Source organism: Pogona vitticeps, chromosome 13 (assembly GCF_051106095.1).
Source record: "Pogona vitticeps strain Pit_001003342236 chromosome 13, PviZW2.1, whole genome shotgun sequence".
NCBI lineage: Eukaryota > Metazoa > Chordata > Lepidosauria > Squamata > Agamidae > Pogona > Pogona vitticeps.
The window spans coordinates 6711004-6730353 of NC_135795.1; the positions used below are offsets into that span (position 1 = coordinate 6711004).

Here is a 19350-nt window from a genome sequence, read left to right on the forward strand (position 1 = left end):
TATGCTTTGCAAAATTAAACAAATTTTGTGTATATTCTCTGTGGAGAGCCATGTCCTCTTACCTATTAGCAAAACAGTGAAAACATATCAGTAAGAAAGAGGGTGAAGTAGATACTGCATAAGACGTAAGAGTGGGTGATACCTTTTATTGGACCATTTAAAAAAAAACAAATTGCAAGCTTTCACAGAGGTACCTCACTTCAGCAGGCTGAGCACAACCCCAGTGTTGTGGGGTTCCTCTGCAAAAACTTGCAATTTGTTTGATTTTTTTTTGTCCAATAAAAGGTATCACTCACTCTTACATTTGTGTCATCTTGGGGGAGCCACACAGCTGTTTTCTTTTTTTTTTTCTGGACTGCATTAAAATGTGCCTTTGCTAATTTTCGGTATAAATGCAAAATGAGATAGGATAACTGTTATTTAAGGACAAAGTGGGGGGGGGGAATTGTCACCCAAATGCCGGGCATTCCTTCTGCTGTCCAAGTGCTGACTCTGGATGGGTCTTCTGCTTCTGAGAATTCTTCTATACATGTGAAACAGAAGAGGAATAGGCGGCAGCCACCCTAAAAGGGGACTAGCCCAAGATTATCCAGTGAGGTCTGAGGCAGAGCAGGAATTGAAATCTAGGCTTCGCCTCTTCTGGCGCAGCATTCCAGCCACTGTACCGAGCAGGATGTCTGGATGTGTCCCGGTCCTGGCACCTCTTAACTACAGGACAGATCCAAATCCTTATTTCTCACCAAGAGGTAAGGTTTCTTTCCCTCCTGCTGTGGCATGTCTTGCTTGCAGCAGTCATACGGAGAACCGCCTCTTCGCTTGTGCAAGCTCCCGGAAGGGACGTCCTGTCGCTGCAGGTTGTGTGGCATCCCCAAGAAAAGGCTTGCCCACCGTTTGCAAGGACCCAAAGGAGCTCCCAGGGCAGCTTTTTCTCTTGTTAAACCATGTCCCATTTCATGTCTACTATTTTTGAAGTCAAGTACTGCAATGTGGAACCACAGGAGATGAGGGTTGGGGAGCATCTTCCAGTAGATTCATTCCCCAAAGACAGGAGAAGATGCTTTTTCCTCCTCGTCCCCAAAGTTCTTCAGGAGGGAGGGAAAGCTTGCATCGTCTTCTTGACATCGCAGATGGCAGCTGCCTTGCTGTCACCACTCTCTGTGGTGGCACGGCCGGAAATGTGGTGGCAGCTGCTGGATTTGATGGTGGCTTTTATGGTGGGTTGGCGAGGGGGGCCTTCAGTGTGGCCTGCTCAGCACACAGAAGTTGCCACCCCATTTCCAAAGGTTTACAAGTGGCTTGTCTGTTTTCACCCCAGTCCACATTCTCCTTATTGGGGCAAATAGATGGGAAATGTTTATTTTTGTGGGGAGGGCGGGAAACTACAACTCCCAGGCTAGCCCCGTGTGGTATAATGGATAGAGTGACAGACTAGGACTCTGGAAGAACTGGGTTGGAATCCCCACTCAACCACAGAAATTTACTTTACAGGGATTGGAGCTGGTAAAACTCCTCTTTAAATATCTTATTTCCCTTGAATACCCTGTTAAGGTCTTTTATAAGTCGGTTCTGACTTGACAGCACGTCACAACAACAATCAACTCCCAGGATGCTACCGTGTCCATGCGGCCGGTGAGATTCTGGGAACTGTTTTAACAAACCCTAAGCAATTAGTTGGGACGTGGTGGCGCTGTGGGCTAAACCGCAGAAGCCTGTGCTGCAGGGTCAGAAGACCAGCAGTCGTAAGATCGAATCCGCGCTACGGAGAGAGTGCCCATCGCTTGTCCCAGCTCCCGCCAGCCTAGCGGTTCGAAAGCATGCAAATGCAAGTAGATAAATAGGAACCACCTCGGTGGGAAGGTAACAGCGTTCCGTGTCTAAGTCGCACTGGCCATGTGACCACGGAAGATTGTCTTCAGACAAACGCTGGCTCTATGGCTTGGAAAGGGGGATGAGCACCACCCCCTAGAGTCGAACACGACTGGATAAAAATTGTCAAGGGGAACCTTTAACTTTTACCTTTTTTAAGCAATTACTATCTCTGGCCAGAGATGGTTAGTAGGCCTCTTGACTAAGAGGTAGTCCAAAATGAGTACGTTCCCTATTCCCCTGTTCTCAGATGATTGAAATTGTCCTCTTTCTTTCTTTCTTTTTTTAAACAGAGAACTTGGTTTTTGTGGCTTCAGAAGAACCTGCCCCCCAGGAAGGATGGACCTCTTGTGTGTGTTGTGGTTGCTGCTGCCCGCCTGCGGGCTCCGGCTGTCTCTGGCGGTGAACCCCTTTGCCGTGCAGCAGGTCCCGCCCGACCCGTGCTACGATGAAAAGGGAGCGCCCCGTCGCTGCATCCCAGAATTTGTCAACGCTGCCTTCGGGAAGGATGTGCACGCCTCCAGCACTTGCGGGAAGCCGCCTACCCGCCACTGCGATTCTTCGGATCCCCGGAAGGCCCATCCGGCCTCCTTCCTCACCGACCTCAACACAGCTGCCAACATGACCTGCTGGCGCTCTGAGACTTTGCACCATTCCCCGCAGAACGTCACCCTCACCCTTTCTCTGGGCAAAAAGTTCGAGGTCATCTACGTGAGCTTGCAGTTCTGCTCGCCCCGTCCGGAGTCGGCTGCCATTTTCAAGTCCATGGACTACGGCAAGACGTGGGTGCCTTACCAGTACTACTCTTCGCAGTGCCGCAAGATCTACGGCAAGCCCAACAAAGCCACCGTCACCAAGCAGAACGAGCAGGAGGCGCTGTGCACGGACGGCCACACCGACCTCTACCCCTTGACCGGAGGGCTCATCGCCTTCAGCACTCTGGACGGGCGCCCGTCCGCTCAAGATTTCGACAACAGCCCGGTGCTTCAGGACTGGGTGACGGCCACGGATATCCGGGTCCTGTTCAGCCGCCCCCACTTGTTCCGGGAGCTCGGGGGTCGGGACCACGACGACGAGGATGGTGGGATGAGCTCTTCCTCGTACTACTACGCGGTGGGGGAGTTCCAGGTGGGAGGACGCTGCAAGTGCAACGGTCATGCCTCTCGCTGTACGAAGGACAAAGAAGGCAAGCTGGTGTGCGACTGCAAGCACAACACGGAAGGTCCCGAGTGCGACCGCTGCAAGCCGTTCCATTATGATCGTCCGTGGCAGAGGGCCACGGCCCGGGAGGCCAACGAATGCCTGGGTAAGAATATGTTCTGTCTCTCCTTGTTAGGTCCCCTATCCTGGCAGAGAAGGTTTTCCTCCCCTCAGGACCACGGCTGCTCACTTTCCAAATCAACGCAAAGCTGGAAAAAAAAAAGGCCAACGATTGCAATGGGACCGACACACGGTTGACCTTTCTTTTGTTGCAGAACAAGCTGTTGCAAAAGCCGTTCATCATGATGTGATGTTTCGCAGGCAAGAGCCCACAGCCTACTCTGTTTTCTTAGACAAATTAAGTAGCCATGAGAAAGTAGTGGGTAGATAGACGCATGGGTAGAAACGGAGGCAACGAGGGAGGCTGAGCCAAATACAGTAACCGGTTTTTCAGAGAAGATACATTCGTCCTTTGACATTCCAGCAAATGCCGATGTTGTTTAGACAGGGAAAGTGCTGGCAGCAGTGCGAGGGCTGGCTCTGGATTCGAGGGCACCAACACGCCTTCCGATGTGTTTCAGAGTTCACCGAGAGGGCTTGCCTCGTAACTCGGGAAGCGACAGGCCCTCCCCCGCTTTTTTCTTTTTCTTGGAAATAAGATGTTCTTAAATTTAAAAATATTCATTGGTGGGTGACTGCTGATTGACATTGCTCTGCACACACCAGACTGATTTCACCTCAAGAGGATGCTGGGAAAAACAAAATGGTACCCTCCAGCCAAACTGCAACCACCTACGCTCGGTCCAGGAGTCAGGCAGGCAGGCGGGCAGCTGGCTACACATCATGCAGAGTTGGCACCAGGCCTTCTAGAATGGCAGGCCCTTCTTTTGCTGACGGTATTTGTATTGTTAGGGTTTCCTGGTCTCAGAAAATCATGTTTTGGGGTCCATTATCCAGATTTCAGAGGTAAAATCCCAGTAATGGGGTTCTTTCAGTTTGCCTGGATTTCGGGGTTTAATCTTATGGCTCAGGACCACAAGGATGTGGACATGCTCAGAAGCATCTTTATCTTTTTCATTATCTTGTATGTTCTCGAACTCCTGGCATGGCTAGTGCTGGAGTTCACATTTTAGCCTTTAAATTCATTATAGAGTGCGTAGATTCATTCGTTCGTTCATTTATTCATTCATTTACACACACCACCTTTCTCCTTAGAAAGAATCCAAGGCAGCTTACATGATTACAAGGCAGTATTTAAAGTGGGCAACAGTGGCAAAAAGGATCAAACGGATAACTTCTTAAAAAAAAAAGATCAAGACCAAAATATATTCAAAAGAGTGAAGGCACAACAGTTCATTCAAAAACCTCACTCAGGTAGCCAGTCATTTGGGGACAGCTTGTCTGATGAGAAAGTTTTTCATCTGCTGGCGGAACCGCAGGATCTGGCTTATAGAAGGAGCCTCTTGTGGGAGGGAGTTCCAAAGTCTGGGAGCAGCCACAGGGAAGGTCCCCTTCCATGTATCCACCGCTGTGAAAATGATTGCACTGAGCGAAAGACCTCATCTGGTGCTCTTAAATTCAAGGAGGCTCATCGAGGGAGATGCAGTCCTTGAAATGGCAGGGGCCTAAGCTGTTTTGAGCTTTATACGTTAGAACCATCCCTTTGCATTCTGCCCAGAACTGGATCAGCAGTCAGTGGAGCTGCTGTAAAGGGGTGTGGGGGGGGGAAGATGGGTGTTATGTGATCTCCGTGGCTAGATTTTTTTTTTAACTTCAGCTCCTTCGGCCAGATGCCCACCTTAGGAGCTTATTTTTAGAAGGTGGTCAACTGCTCTTCTACTGTAGGCTTCCCTGATCTCTCTGCCTGCCCCAAATCTCTTGATACAGCTGGGCTGATTTGATTTGGCCGTGGGCAAGGGATCAGAGGTGGGCAACGTCAGTGGGCCTAGAGCTGACCTTCCCCACTGGAGCCCACCACCAACTGCACTATTACACCCCTCTGTCGTGCAGCACCTTATTTTACTAGAAAAAGCACTTCAAGAAGAAAAACCCAGAAATGCGTCTTTCTAAGCTTTAGTTTTAAGAAGAGATGATTAAAAAAAAATAATATCCAAGATGTATGCCTTCTTCTAAAACAGGATTTCCCCTCCCAGGAGTGCAGTTTCTCTTGTTTTATGCTGTGTTTTCACTGTTGTTGTTATGTGCTATCAAGCCGCCTCTGACTTATAGCAACCTTAAGGATGAATGGTCTCCAAAATACCTTCTGCAGCCCTGCTCTGTTCTTGTAAACTCAAGTCTGTGGTATCCTTTAGGGAGTCAGTCCAACTTGCATTGGGTCTTCCTCTTTTCCTGTTGCCTCCCACTTTTCCCAGCTTTATTGTCTTTTCCAGAGAGTCCTGACTTCTCAAGATTTGCAGGTCAGCCTCACTTTCATTATTTTTTGCCTCCAGAGAGAATTCAGGCTTGATTTGTTCTGGGACCCACTTGTTTCTCTATCTGGTAGTCTAGGGGATCTGCAGACACTCCTCCAGCACCACATTTCAAAGGAATAAATTTTTTTTCTATGTCAGCTTCCTTTACTATCCAGCTTCCACCAGGGTGGAAGGTTTTGTTCTTGTTCTCCAGTGATGCATCCTTGCGTCTTTTCTGACTCGTCCATTACTGTCCTTCTGAGTGTTCAGTCTCCTTCTGGTTTCTTTCAGTTTCTGTTTAGATTGATGGTTGGACCAAGATATTAAAACAAATCTCAAACTTTTTCAGTTTCTTCATTGTGAAAGTTCAAGTGTGTAGTTTTCCCCCCTGTAGTTTTGGTCTTAGTTGATCTGTCGTCCTGCTTTAGCACTTCTTTCACTTTCACTAAAAGTCATTCCAAGTAATTCCTGCATTCTACCAAGAAGATGATGTGGTCTGCACATGATTGATGTTTCTTCCGCCAATTCTCACTCCTCCTTCATTAGAATCTTGTCTGGCTTTCTGTACGATATGTTCTGCATATCGTTTGAGCGGGCAAGAGGATAAAAGGCACCCAGATCTAACAAGGAGGAAGCCATGGTAAACCACGACTGCATGTTTCTTACCTTGAAAACCCGATCATTTTTCCACTCTCGCATAACCGTGTTTCACGGGGAAGGAAGAAGCCAGCTGCAAAATAGGCAGGGGATATCTAAACGTTTGGTGTCAAACGGCTACTTTGGGGTCAGAGCAGATTCAGGCCAGGCCACCAACTACTAACAAGGACTCAAGTCAATGAGTGTGCATTGTTAAATTAAAGCATCCACGTATTGTCTGCAATAAATGTAAAGGTATTGTCTTTAATAAATCTCTGTAGTGATGTACGGAAGTGAGAGCTGGACCATAAAGAAAGCTGATCGCTGAAGAATTGATGCTTTTGAACTGTGGTGCTGGAGGAGGCTCTTGAGAATCCCCTGGACTGCAAGGAGAACAAACCTATCCATTCTAAAGGAACTCAACCCTGAGTGCTCACTGGAAGGACAGATCCTGAAGCTGAGGCTCCAATACTTTGGCCATCTCATGAGAAGAGAAGAATCCCTGGAAAATACGCTAATGTTGGGAAAATGTGAAGGCAGGAGGAGAAGGGGACGACAGAGGATGAGATGGTTGGACAGTGTCATCGAAGCGACCAAGATGAATTTGACCAAACTCCGGGAGGCAGTGGAAGACAGGAGGGCCTGGCATGCTCTGGTCCATGGGGTCACGAAGAGTCAGACACAACTAAATGACTAAACAACAACATTGTCTTCAGCAGATTCCAGGAGCTCTCAAAGGATTCTACCTTACGCATAGATTTCTGAAATACTGTAGTTTCACAGAAAATAACAGTGCTGGCTGGAAGTCCTGGTGACCCAAGACAGACGTGACACAAACTTCGACACAGCCTGTGTCACTTGCACTATTTCCCTGTAAATCTCCCCCACCCCCATCCTGCCTGCCCGGCTAGCTGGACAACAGGCTCCTTTAGCATCACTATGCCTTTTGGGGGTGGGGGCGTTTTGGGGGGATGGGTGGGGAGGGGTCAGTCCTTTGGCAGATGGAACCAAGAGGATGAACAAGAGGAGAGAAAAGGAATGCGGGTTGAGGGCTGGGGGGGTGGAGAGAGAGGGTGTCCCTTCAAGATACCCCTGACGGGTCCAGCCGCACAAAGGCGGCTTAGCTGAGCTGCCGTGTGAAAGTTTTCCCTGGGCTCCATCGCCTCTTTCTCCCTTTCCTCTTGCCGGCTTTGTGTGCCTTCTCTGAAAGAGCTCCTCCATCACACGCCTCCGAGGGGGCTTAGTTTAGCGGCTGAAAGCCGGATTAGCTCCCCCAGCGTTCCCCTCTGTGCCTTTCAGCTGTGACATCTCCCCGGCCAGCGGGAACAGACGCAGCAATTAGTACCAATTAAAGGGAGAGGGCCCGCCTGGGAAGTCCTCCCCCCCTCCCCGTGCACTGCTAAGCCATGGCAGGGCTCCTGGTTGCCCTCGGTGCCTGCCCTGCCCGCACCTAGCCACCTCTGCCTCTTCCATGCGAGGGCACTCGGTGGGAGGCGCCTCGGCTTGGAAGGCCGCCTGGCAGGGCAGACACGAGGGCAGGGCTGAGCCCCCACCAGCGATTCTTGGACCGCAGTTCCCAGAATTCCATAGTGAGGACTGAAGACAGTTGCAGTCTATCATTGTTAAGACCACAAGTCACCCATCTCAGGTCTCATGTGTGACTCTCCTAGGCAGTTTGGCACATTTAAGGGAGAGTTTTTATCTTAGGGGTTTAGGCCTCTGGCTATGGAGCCATGGGTTGGCAGTTCTATTCCCCACTATGGCTCCTTGACACTGGGGCTGGACTGGATGATCCGTAGGGTCTCTTCCAACTCTGCAGTTCTAAATAGTTATAATTATTAAAAAAGTGCTCTGGTGCAGAAAACTCTGGAGGTTCACGTTTCATTCATTTCTTCCTGAGCGAGAACTGGATATGGCAGGGTGAGGAGCCTGCTTCTTCCCACTGGGTCGGCTGCATGAAAGGCATTTGCCATTGCGTGGTGGCCATTGACATGCCCTCCACCATGGACCTACATGGCCACTTGTTAAGCCTCTGGACTTGACCATCTGTCTTGGTACGGACATCTAGAGATCAGAGCGGTGAGGTCTTTCTGCATCCTGCAGCGCTCGGGAAAGTGACTTTTTCCGGACGAGAGATCCCACTAGACTGGCTGGCTTGAGGAACTGGGAACTGTACATTTCTAGGCTCTTCTCTGTGTTCATGGATTGCTGCATGCCACCCTACCGTTGGGCAAGAGTGAGGCTGTGTGTGTGTCGGGGGGGGAGGACGTGGCAGCCACGAAGCCTTCCATGTGAGCCCCTGGCCCACTCTCCTCTCTTGGAAGTCGGCCACGGGTGTGTAGCAAAACTTCTCCAGTTTCCCATGAATTCGCTTGCTGTTTTGAGGTCTGATGGAGAAGCATACCTCGTCAGCTGTGGTGTCGTAAGGTTTCAGATGCACTTGGCTGAAAAGTTCATTATTATTTGCTTCAGGCAGCTAAATGTCACGGCCTGATCCTCCAGTGCTGTTATTTGTAGTTGTGCACCGACAAGTGGCTCATTATCTGGGGAGAGGGTTACTCTTCTCCCCCCCCCCATATTTTTGAGCACAAGGCAGCCCCCATCCTGATCTAGTCTATGTTTCCCAAGGCTTTGTGACTGAGATGGGAAAATTTACTTTTTTAAACGATAGCCCCCATAATTCCATAACCGACACAGCAGTTACCGTGCAAGGTCTTATGGCCCTGAAAAAAAGGGATCTTTCCCCATCTCTGCTCTTCGGTCCGCAAGCCCTGGCATTCACGTTTTGCCCATTAGAGTTGTGTTTACATTTTACGCCTGACGAAGAGAGTGAAAGCGTTTGCCTTCCGGCTCCCTCTTTGCCGCCTTTCCTTCCACAACAGCTGTAGGTCTAGTTCTGTTTTCATAATCTCTGCACAACGACGAGAGAATTCAGACACTTTTTAAATAGTGATAATGGGGTGGGCACACAGGCTGAGACATCCTGTCAACACCGTTGGAATTGTCAGCATGGATAGTATCGCCACTCCCCTAGCCTGCCTTTGTCACACACACCCTCTCTGTCTACATTTGATTTCGTGTAATTGTACCTCTGCAGTTGCAAAATCCTGAGTTGCTGGACCCATGCAGTACCTCTCTTCCCCCCCCTCCCTCCCTCCCTCTTTCTTTTCTCACTTCACTTCTAGTGGTACAACGGAGTATAGAAGCTCTCTTATCCGGAGTCAGACTACTGGCACATTTTGTTTTGTATTGTCAGCCACGGAGCAGGATCAGCTCTCCAAGCCTTCAGCTGGGATTCTTTATTGTTCCGACCAGGACCTCCTGGAAACTCATCCTGGGACCATCTCCTTTGCAAGCTCACGCTCGGCCACCGAACGTTGCCTTCTCCCCTCCCGTTAAAGGGAAGGTCACCTCTCAGGCCGGCCAGAGATGCAACAGTCCTCAGGGTACTTTGTTGCAAGGATCTGACCATTAGCTAACCTGGAGGAGGAAGCAACATGTAGCCCAAGGGCTGTATTCAGTTCCTCTTGGGGCCTGAATGCTGCCCTTGTTATCCCAGGACTAGAGATGGGCACGAACCGAACCACGAACCGGACAAAAATGACAAATCAGGCTGGTTCACAGTTTGGTTTGCGATCTAGTTTGGGGATAGAAGCAAAATGATGTGCTGAATTTTTCCCCCTCTTGGTCCTTCATTCTGCTTTGGCAAAATGGGTGCCCACCTACCCGCCCCCTTCCCACTGCCCCCATTGACCCCCATAATTGGTCCTGCCGCTGCCACCACGTCCTCCTTTGCCACGGCCATCCTCTTGAGCCAGCGGGCCTGACTTTTCTTCCAGGAGTCGAGTTTGCTGCCTCTATGCATCTACTCACCATCTAGCTGATAGGCGGGGGGCATGTACAGAGGCAGTGGGCCCGACTCCTGGAAGGGGAAAACGGCCCACTGTCTTGGAGAGTGGCAGCGGCAGCAGGACAAAGCTAGGGAGATGAAGGAGATGGGCAGGTAGGCAGGCATCTCCCTTGGCACCGACCTGAGAAATGAACCACAAACCACTCCATGTTTAGAAGAAATCTTTCTCGGGATGAAAGTTGCAGCAAGGTATAGGTTAATAGGGTATCATAGTCCCCAAGGTCCCTAGACCCCCTAGGCCTTTGAAGGAGGCTGCCTAACCATTCTTTATTCTTCAGATGGGGTTCAGGGAGAGCCCTCCAGGAGAGGAAGGGATCTTTAAGACTTAGTTCCTTTCTTCAGGTACAGCAAAGTGAACTTTCCTGCCAAACCAAGAACGTCTTATTTAATGAAATAGTGGTGGGTGGCATGAATGAATTTTGTGTGTTTCCTTGAAAAGAAAGTATGCAGTTACTTGAAAAACAAAACATACCCAAACCCCTCGGATCCGAAAAAAACCTTACAGGGTCCAGTACATTTTGTGGTTTTGGGACAACTCCCAAGTTTTAGGCTTAGTGTGCTTGGCACACATGCGTTGCTTGTCTGCCGTTTAATTTTCTTTTATTATTATTATTTGGGGTGGGGGAGAATAAGGCTAGATGGGTGATTCATCTGAGATTGTTTAGGGATAGGGAACCTGGCCAGCACAAGAGATGGCCTAGATGATCTTCATATTTCCTCCAAGGGTCCTGAAGCCTGAACTAGTTTACTGTAGTGTTTCAGGAAACCTCGGTGTGTTCTGCCCAGACCATTCACAAAAATTCCGTAGGAAGCCTGCCTTATCCTTTGTCAGATCTTTGGTCTGTCTGGCCGAGAACCGTCAACTTTGAATGGCAGCTGCTGCTCAGGATTTCAGGCAGAAACGTCTAACTCTACTTAGAGATGAAGAGGAAACTTGGGAACTTTTGCATGCAAAGCATATGGGGGTGATTTCCCCACAAAACACAAACAAACATTTATTTGTGTTCCACATGTTTTCACTGGCTTTGATCCGAGACTAGGGGAAGAGCTCAGTGGTGCCCCACAAGACGATGTTATTTCATTCCACTGAAATCGCTGTTTTGCAAACACATCGTCTTGCAAAAAGCGTTTCCCCATTGGAATGCATTGAAATCCATTTAATGCGTTCCAATGGGGAAAAATCGTTGTCGTCCAGCGAAAATCGCCCATAGGGAAGCCATTTTGCGAATCGCCAATCAGCTGTAAAATCGCTGTCTTGCAAAAAACGGTCTGCGAGGCACGGACCAAATCATCGTCCAGCGAAATCCCCCATAGGAAAAACTGTTTTGCGAATCGCTATAGCGATCGCAAAACGTCATCGTCCTGCGGATTACCTGTTTTGTGGGGTAATCATCTAGCGGGGCCCCACTTTACTTGTAACCTGAGCAAAAGGTTATTCATGCTGGCAAGGCAGTCCAGATTTAAAGACAGGTAGGCTCAGGTGGGACTGTACTGAGTTGCTTATGTCACCTCACCTAACATCTGTAGAGTTAGTTGCTCCAATGTCAGGATCTGGCCATCCACAACAGTGACACTGTAGCTCCTTTTTCCAAAGCTTTGAAATGATCCCTACATTTTATCTGTTGAAATTTAATTCATTATTTTTCCCCCTAATGCTGGCACAATTGCAGCCATCTATCCTAATGCAATACTTTTATTGTGATGTTAACGAGGTTCCCTCTTGTTAACCCTCACTGTTGCCCTCTGCCTCTGAAAGGCCACAAGCTAGAGCTTCCCCTTCATTGTTTAAAGGGTCTCTGACATGCTAATTCTTCTGTCCAGTTGAAAGAAGGGGGGGGGGGAGAGAGGAATTGGCTCATTCCATCAGACAGCAGGAAAAAGTCAAGCAGCAGTCGGGACTGAAATAAAGATTAAGGGGGTAAAGGATAAATGTGCTGCCCCTTAATTATTTTCTTTAAATATAGTGCCCAGTGCCTATATAGTAATACATAGATTTTGAAGGCAGAAGACACCACAATATTCTATTCTTTGCATTGAAAAAACCCAAAAAACCCAACATAGCTCCTTGAAGGTGCAATTCAGCCATATGCATATCAGTAATATTTAGACGGAAATCCCATTAAACTAAGCAGTTCATTGAACACACTAGTGCATTACCCACCCTTACCTTTTCCAGGCATATTAGGCAAAGCACCAGCCCCACCGAACAACAGTATTAGGGGGTGTATCATCCCTCTGGGAAATAGCGAGAAGGCAACTACAGGACAACCATAAGAGCACTTTTGAAGCTGTCAGTAACAAAGGGATCACGATCCACATCTGTAAATCCCGCAACCAACTGTTTGATTAAGGAAATAATTGAGGCGAACTTAATATTATGCAATTTTGTCTCCCAGGATTAGCAACAACAAATTAATCCCACCAATTGGGCTGTTTAACAAATAGATCGGGATCCTATTATTCACACTGGTGTCAATCAAATGGCATAAATCTCAGCAGCCAATGGCTGCTAGTTAAGAAACCAACAGCTGTATTATTTGGTGGGCAGGAATTTACAATGAGTACTCGGGTTGATTACTAAAGTAGTAGCAATTTGCCACTGAGATTGGGAGGCACGGTGACTCGAGTCTCAGATTCGCTGTTAAATTGTATTTAAGTCTCAGTGGTGACTCAACTCAGACTTGGCTCAGGGTTCTTGTTTTTTCTCCCAATGATTTGGACTCAACTGGCGACTATTTCTGGGAGGTGCTCAGCCATACTGACTATCTGGAAAGGCAGTTACGTATGTAGCAATTGATGGACGTATGATTGACAGATCTCAGAATTGACACTTGAACTTGTGTGCCTATCAGGGACAGAGGTGAATTGCCTTCACATTACATTTTCCTAAGAACATATCAAATAACCGCCCAGAGTAGACCTTTGGTCTAGATCAGACCTGGGCAAAGTGCGGCCCGAGGGCCACGTACGGCCCGCGAGCCACTCCACTCCAGCCTGCCTGTCATCACTGAGTGAGCCAGATCTCCGGCTCCAGTCACCCAGCACGGCAGTAAGCAAAACTCGTAAGATCCAATGCTGGGATCTCGCGAGTTTTGACTGTTACTCTTGAGCCGCAAGCTGAGGAGCCTGCGACTCAAGAGGCCGGAAGCGATCCTTGCGCAGGCAACGTGATGATACATCATGTCGCCTGCGCGGGATAGAAGACAGTCGGAGAGGAAGGCCGTGAGGGAACGGGGGACAGGTGAGTTAGCTCAGTGTTGGAGTTTTTTTTCTTCTTTCATCACTGTTTCATTTTATTTTTAAGTAAAGTTGGTTTACACAGTTCAGATTTTTCATGTGGCCCCCTATAGTAATTAATTGCCCACCCCTGGTCTAGATGGGTGGGATAGAAATCCAATACAACAAATAAATAAATAAACAAAATTTGCTGTTCCTAAGTGCAAACCAGGCGAATTGGTATTTTCAGTTCTCAAAATTTTGCAAGCCCATCTCCCAGGATATGAAGAGGTGTGTATTCGCAAAGAGTGTCTACAGAAATGTATATACTAAGGCAGTGATGGTGAACCAATGGCATGCGTGGCACGCAGAGCCCTTTCTGCCGGCATGCAAGCCATAAGTTGTCGGATTGCTCCTCCCCCCCCCCTTCTGCCGCCACTTCTGGTTCCGCCGCGGCATGCTGCCTGCTGTCTCCCCCCCCCCCCACGTTTGGGCATGCAAGCCCAAAAAGGTTCACCACCACTGTACTAGGGGAAGGAGCACACCAAAGATGCATATATTTGTGACTCCCCCTCCCAGGTAAAATTGAAGTGGCTATTATGGAGAACCGCTTGTAAAAATGCATATGTTGGGCACATGCGCATTCAGAATCCTTATGCTAACAAAACCTCCATGTACATATTAGGAAAAATGCCCACAAAAATGCATATGAATTTTTATGAGAAAATGTTTAAAAGTTGCAAATGGATGCAGAAATGGGACAAATTTAAGGAAGTGAGAAACTGAAATGGACACAGCTGTACTTTCTCAATGTATGACAAAAATCCCAATAAGCTTCACCTGGAAATTTTTTTGCAGAACGCAGAATGGGAACAAAGATTTAACAGAGACACAAAAATCAGAAAGGTAATACAGCTCCCCAAATCTACGGCTCATTTGACACCTAATCATATAGTTGGAGATCTTGTAAGGACTTGCTTCCCTCCTCCGCGCCTTATGGCACCAACTAGATATGCATCAAGAGGTACAGCCGTTCCTGGTGTGGTTTCATGCTTCCTGTCTTCTGTGAAAGAAGGATTTGGGGATGAATTGCAAAATGCGGAATTAAAAAAAGAAAACCCAGCAGCAGCTCTCCTGCCCTCCAACGAGTTGCAGATAACAATAGAGGTGTTCATCACGTGGACCCTCCCACTGCCAAGGGAGGCCGTTGCTTTAGGTGGAAGGGGTGGAGACGGGATGGGGGTGATCCCACGGTTTGTCCTGGACCGTCTCTGGCCCTCCGTGAAATCGCCTCTGATGGAGGACAGCGCTGGGTGCATAAGGCAGCTTGGCTTGATCCGTGTCATGCCTCGGGTCTGGGAGAAAGTGCCGTTCCATTGCCAGGCTGGAAATAAGACGTTGTTAGTGGGGCTGTCTCTTCCCCTCCAAAATTCCACCTGCAGAGTGCAACACCCCCCCCCTTTGACAGTGGGGAGGGATTGGGGCCGCTTGTCTTCAGATGCACATCTCGAATAAAGGATAGGGTGCTTTGACTACCTTCTGATCCTAGAGGTTTGTTGTGTGTCTTGGAACGTTTATACAGAAATCTTTTCCTGATTACCCTAGGCTTGCTTCTTGTCAGCGACTTAATTTAGTTGTGAAAAGTCATTTTATTGCTCAGTAATCAGGCCTGAGAAATAGTTGTTGATGTATGAGAAACCACCAAGTAGATCCAGAACTCCCTTCTGTTCAATTTTGGTCTAACACATGTTTAGGAATATCATCACAATACACATATTAATAGTTACTGTGTTCTTTACTCTGGGAATTTCTCCATTAATATCTTCCCCCTTTGGATTTGGCAATGTGGGTTAGTTCGGTTGTGTGCCTGCCTGCTTGTTGAGCAGGATTAGGCCAATATATCAAGCTTGATTTTGTTCATTTTCTTTTTTGAGAGCAGCGTTTGTTCTGTTCCATTTCTGCCCCAAGTTGAGTTTTGGGTGTTTCCCCTCCTCCAGTCTGCATGAAAATTAGGACTTTCTTTTGTATGCTTATTTATTTACTTGCATTTCCATTTCACTTTTTCCTTCAGTCGGTTGAAGGTAGCACACGCGCCTCCCGAATTGTCTCCCAACAACCTGGTGAGGTAGGGCCAGGCTTAGAGAAATGACTCGCCCAGCGTCACCCAGGAAGTTTTCATGAAGAAGTGGGAATTTAAACCCAAGTCTCTTTAGCCCCAGACTAGATTCTAACCACAACATCACATCAGCTCTTCGTTCTAAACTGCACCAGTTTTTGGATACTGAAAAAAAAATGACTTTTCTCAGTTCAGAAATTGAGAAGTTCCATAGCCAAGCTGAAGTGAGAGGAGGGAAACAGATAGTGACCATCATGTAGAATTATTTTGTACAAAATTTGGGTGGATCCAATGAAATTGATTGGCAGTAGATTCAGAAGACACTAATGCATAATTCACGTGATGCGAAAAAAAATTGGTTGGCCTCAACCTACGTGGTAGGATTTAGCTAGAATAAAATTCACTGATTTGATGGATCTGGTCTAGTAGGGCCTACCGGTCTAGTTATGATGACTCTGGTCTAACCTTAGACCTGTGGGCTGGAATCTTTCATTTCTCAGGGTTTTTTTTTTCTTGTCTTTTTAAAATTTCGACTCACAGAAGCCAGCGTTAAAGGATTATGGAAGATGTAGTCCTGAATATTTTGCAGTCCAAAGTTTCGCTTTCCTGGATTATAGAAATTCATGGCTGGAAGAGGCTGTTAAAGGCAATTAGCCATGAACGGTCAACTAAAGTTCCATTTCACTGTAAGTCAATATGTACCTTTTGAATCACAGGTGCTAGAGTGGAAAGGGAGCCAGTGGGTGGGTGGGTCAGAGAAGACCTCAAGAGACCTGGGTTCAAGTTGCTGCTTGAACTTGTAAACTCACCGGGAGGTGGCAGTGGTAAAACCACTCCTTAAATATCTCACATGCTTCAGAGGTCATCATACGTCAGAGTTGGCTTGAGAGCACATAACATAATATGGGGTAGGATATGGGAGGGCTGTTCTTTATGCTTCTGGTGTTTGCATCTGGTTGACCACTGCGGGAAACAGAAGCTGGGATAGATCAGAGTTTTGAAAAGTAACTTTTTTGACCATGCTGCCTGGGGGAATTCTGGCCGTTGTAATTTGGAAAAAAAAAAAAGTAGAAATTTTAAGCATTCAAAAAGGGGAAGTGGGAGAATATTGCTCATTTCTTTAGCGTGATGCATACTTACTAAAACTGCCTTTTCTGGGTCAATATGCAAATCAGAACACAGTTATTATTTGGTGTTCTGTTATTTTGCAAATGAACTATCTGAATTTTAAAAAGCACACAATAATGTATCTATAATGAATATTTTCGTGAATAGTTTTATAGTGAAAAACGCAAGTATTACTAAATGGGAAGATAACTTGCAAAAATATTTGCATTAGACAAAGGGCATACAAAAATATATGTAGGAGAAGATATTTGTATGAATTTCCATGTGGAATTTTTTAAAGAAGTCTCAAAGTGATGACAACATGAAATAGAGCAGACCAAAGTTTTTTTTAAACAAGAAACCAAATGCAAACAAAATGGACAGACTTGTCTAATTCATAGAAACACAGAATCATAAAGAAGGGACCCCAAGAGTCATTAAGCCCAGTCCTTTGCCTAACAGAAGGCAATTCCAAGCTAAAGTCTTCCTTACAGATGACCACCCAAATTCTGTTCAGAAACCTCTGATGAAGGAGAGTCCACCACCATCTGATCCGTCTATTTCACTTTCCAACAGCTCTTACTGTTTAGATGAAATGTCCTTTTTCTTAATCTGAATCCATTACTTTGGGTCCCATCGTCTGAACCTACAGAGAACAGTCTTGTTCCATCTTTCATTTGCTTGAAATATATACGACCTCTCAGTCTCCCCCGTCTTTAAACTAAACAGGTCCAGCTCCCTCAATCACTCTTCATTTGACTTGGCTTCCCTCCTAGTTGCCCTCCTCTGGACACATCCTAACATTGATGTCCAGAACTGGGTACCATATTTCAGGAGAGGTCTGAGCAAAGCAGAATAAAGTGGTTCTGCTGATCCCCCTGGTCTGGCCACAATAACTCTGTGGATGCAGAAGCACAGTGTATCTGCTTTAATGATAGCTCCTACTCAGGGCCGCCATTTATTTGCATGTTGGATCAAGCCAGCCCCAGGGACGGGCTGTGTTCTGTGCAGCAGAGAACTCCAGGATGTGTTCTTTATTACTATGGTGGATGGTTGAGGAAATCGGTAGCTTTTTACAGGAACTGGATTCTTCTCCTGCATAGTGGAGGCCAGGGATGTTGGCAAGTCGTTGGGATCAAGTCCCAAGTCCAAGTCTCTGAGTCATCGTCCCCCTCTCCCGATGGGTTGGGGAGTTGGACTGTGCATGTACTGCCCAGCTGATAAGTCAGGGTGTGCACAGAGACAGCGGGCCAACTTCCATTCCCAGAGCCGCCGACTTGACAATGTGACTCGGGCAGATGGGTCAGAGTCACAAGTCACGTCACAAGTCCCTCCAGAAACCCTCAAGTTCAGTTCAAGTCAAGTCGCTGGTGCAACTTCAGTCGGACTTGAGAGCCCAAGTAGTTCTCCAGGGAAGGCACAAGTCATCGCTGCGATAGGTTGTTGGTTTGGCGCTGATGTTCGCTCTAGAAATTCATGAGGACTGCTCCTTTGATTGATTGTTCCAAGCCAGTTCCCAGACAGTCTGATTGGTGCTCCGTCTGCTTGAAGTGGTGGAAGGGACAGGTTACAGCATTGTGGGGAACGTCAGTGGCCTTTGGAAACGGAACAAAGAGCTTCAGGATTATGTAATTGGCCCATTATTTTCAAATTAATTGAACCTATGACTGTTTAATTGGTCATGTGATCTTTTTTCGAAGGAGGGTAAGGAAAATTGGCTGCGCTTAGGCGAGGAAGGAAGCAAGCTCCTATATAATTAGCCCCAAACTATGCAATTAAATTCTTATTAATACCCTCAAACAGCAGGGACCAATTCAGGCCTTTAATTAGTGATTAACATGAGACAGGGAGAGATTGAGTTGTAACAACAAAAAGAAACTGGCTTGGCTTGTGGCTACAGTACATGTTTTTAGCTGCTCTTCCTCCGCTCTACTTGGGAGGGAAAGCAAAGATATGAAAACGAGGTGCACGGCAGTGGGAAATCATGTGCCGTCGTGTTGTGGCTGAGGTGTTCCTGCCAAGCCTAAAACTTCGGGAAGGGGGGGGGGCGGTTGCCTGTTTGCTTCCTCAACCTTCCTACAGAACTAATTTTCTCTCAGACTCGTTCTGTTAGGTCTGGTCGTTCTGGGGCAAGCAGGCGGTCGTTCAGGCAGGTGGCTTGTGCGAGAGAAGACTAGAACCTTAGCAGGTACGTGGAGGTTAAGTAGCGTGAGGTGGAGTCCAAGAAAGTTTTGTATTTAAACCATTGCTCTTAGGATTCCAGGGCCAGCGTGGTGCATGAAACACCAAGATCTGGTTTGAAAATGACCTTTCAATGTTTATGTCTCTGGCTTCCTCGTTGGGCTTCTCTTCGCTCCCTTTTCTCTGTCCAGCACCCCACGTCCCAAATCATCCACTTCTCCCATTTCTCCATTCATGTGACATCCTCTTCAAATCCAAACACATGCTTTATGGATTAGGCTCTTTTTTTTTTGTTATGTTTGTATCTCCTGCCTTTCCGTCAGTCACCTCAGGGCAGGATAATTGGCTGTCCTCCTAATTTTTTTTTCTTTTCCCGAAAACAACCCCATGTAATGGATCAGACAGAGAAAGAGATGGAGGGAGGGACTAACTAGACCATGTCATGCCTTGGACCTGGGGGTGGGATGCTGTTGCTCGGTGGGTGCCCACTGGAGGGGGCAGGACACTCTTTGGCTGGGAACCGAACCGTAGCATCCTACTGAACCAGTGATTCGTGCCCATCTGTATTTTTAATTCAGGCAGACCCTATGAAAATCCTCTCTTTTCTCCTCCTTCCAAGGTCCAGGTCTCTCTACATTAGGTAAAGGTAAAGGTTCCCCTTGACAATTTTTGTCCAGTCATGTTCGACTCTAGGGGGCGGTGCTCAT

General features: G+C 47.4%; 1 protein-coding gene across 2 annotated transcripts in view; it reads left to right on the forward strand.

Annotated features, from left to right (window-relative positions):
• NTN3 (netrin 3) overlaps window positions 1-19350 on the forward strand; it is a 235454-nt gene that overhangs the window by 147256 nt on the left and 68848 nt on the right. For both annotated transcript variants that reach the window (XM_020808199.3, XM_072982925.2), the window contains exon 2: window positions 2160-3172. In XM_020808199.3, coding sequence (XP_020663858.3) covers window positions 2206-3172 — 967 coding nt within the window. In that variant the 5' untranslated portion in view covers window positions 2160-2205. The remainder of the gene's footprint in view (window positions 1-2159; window positions 3173-19350) is intronic.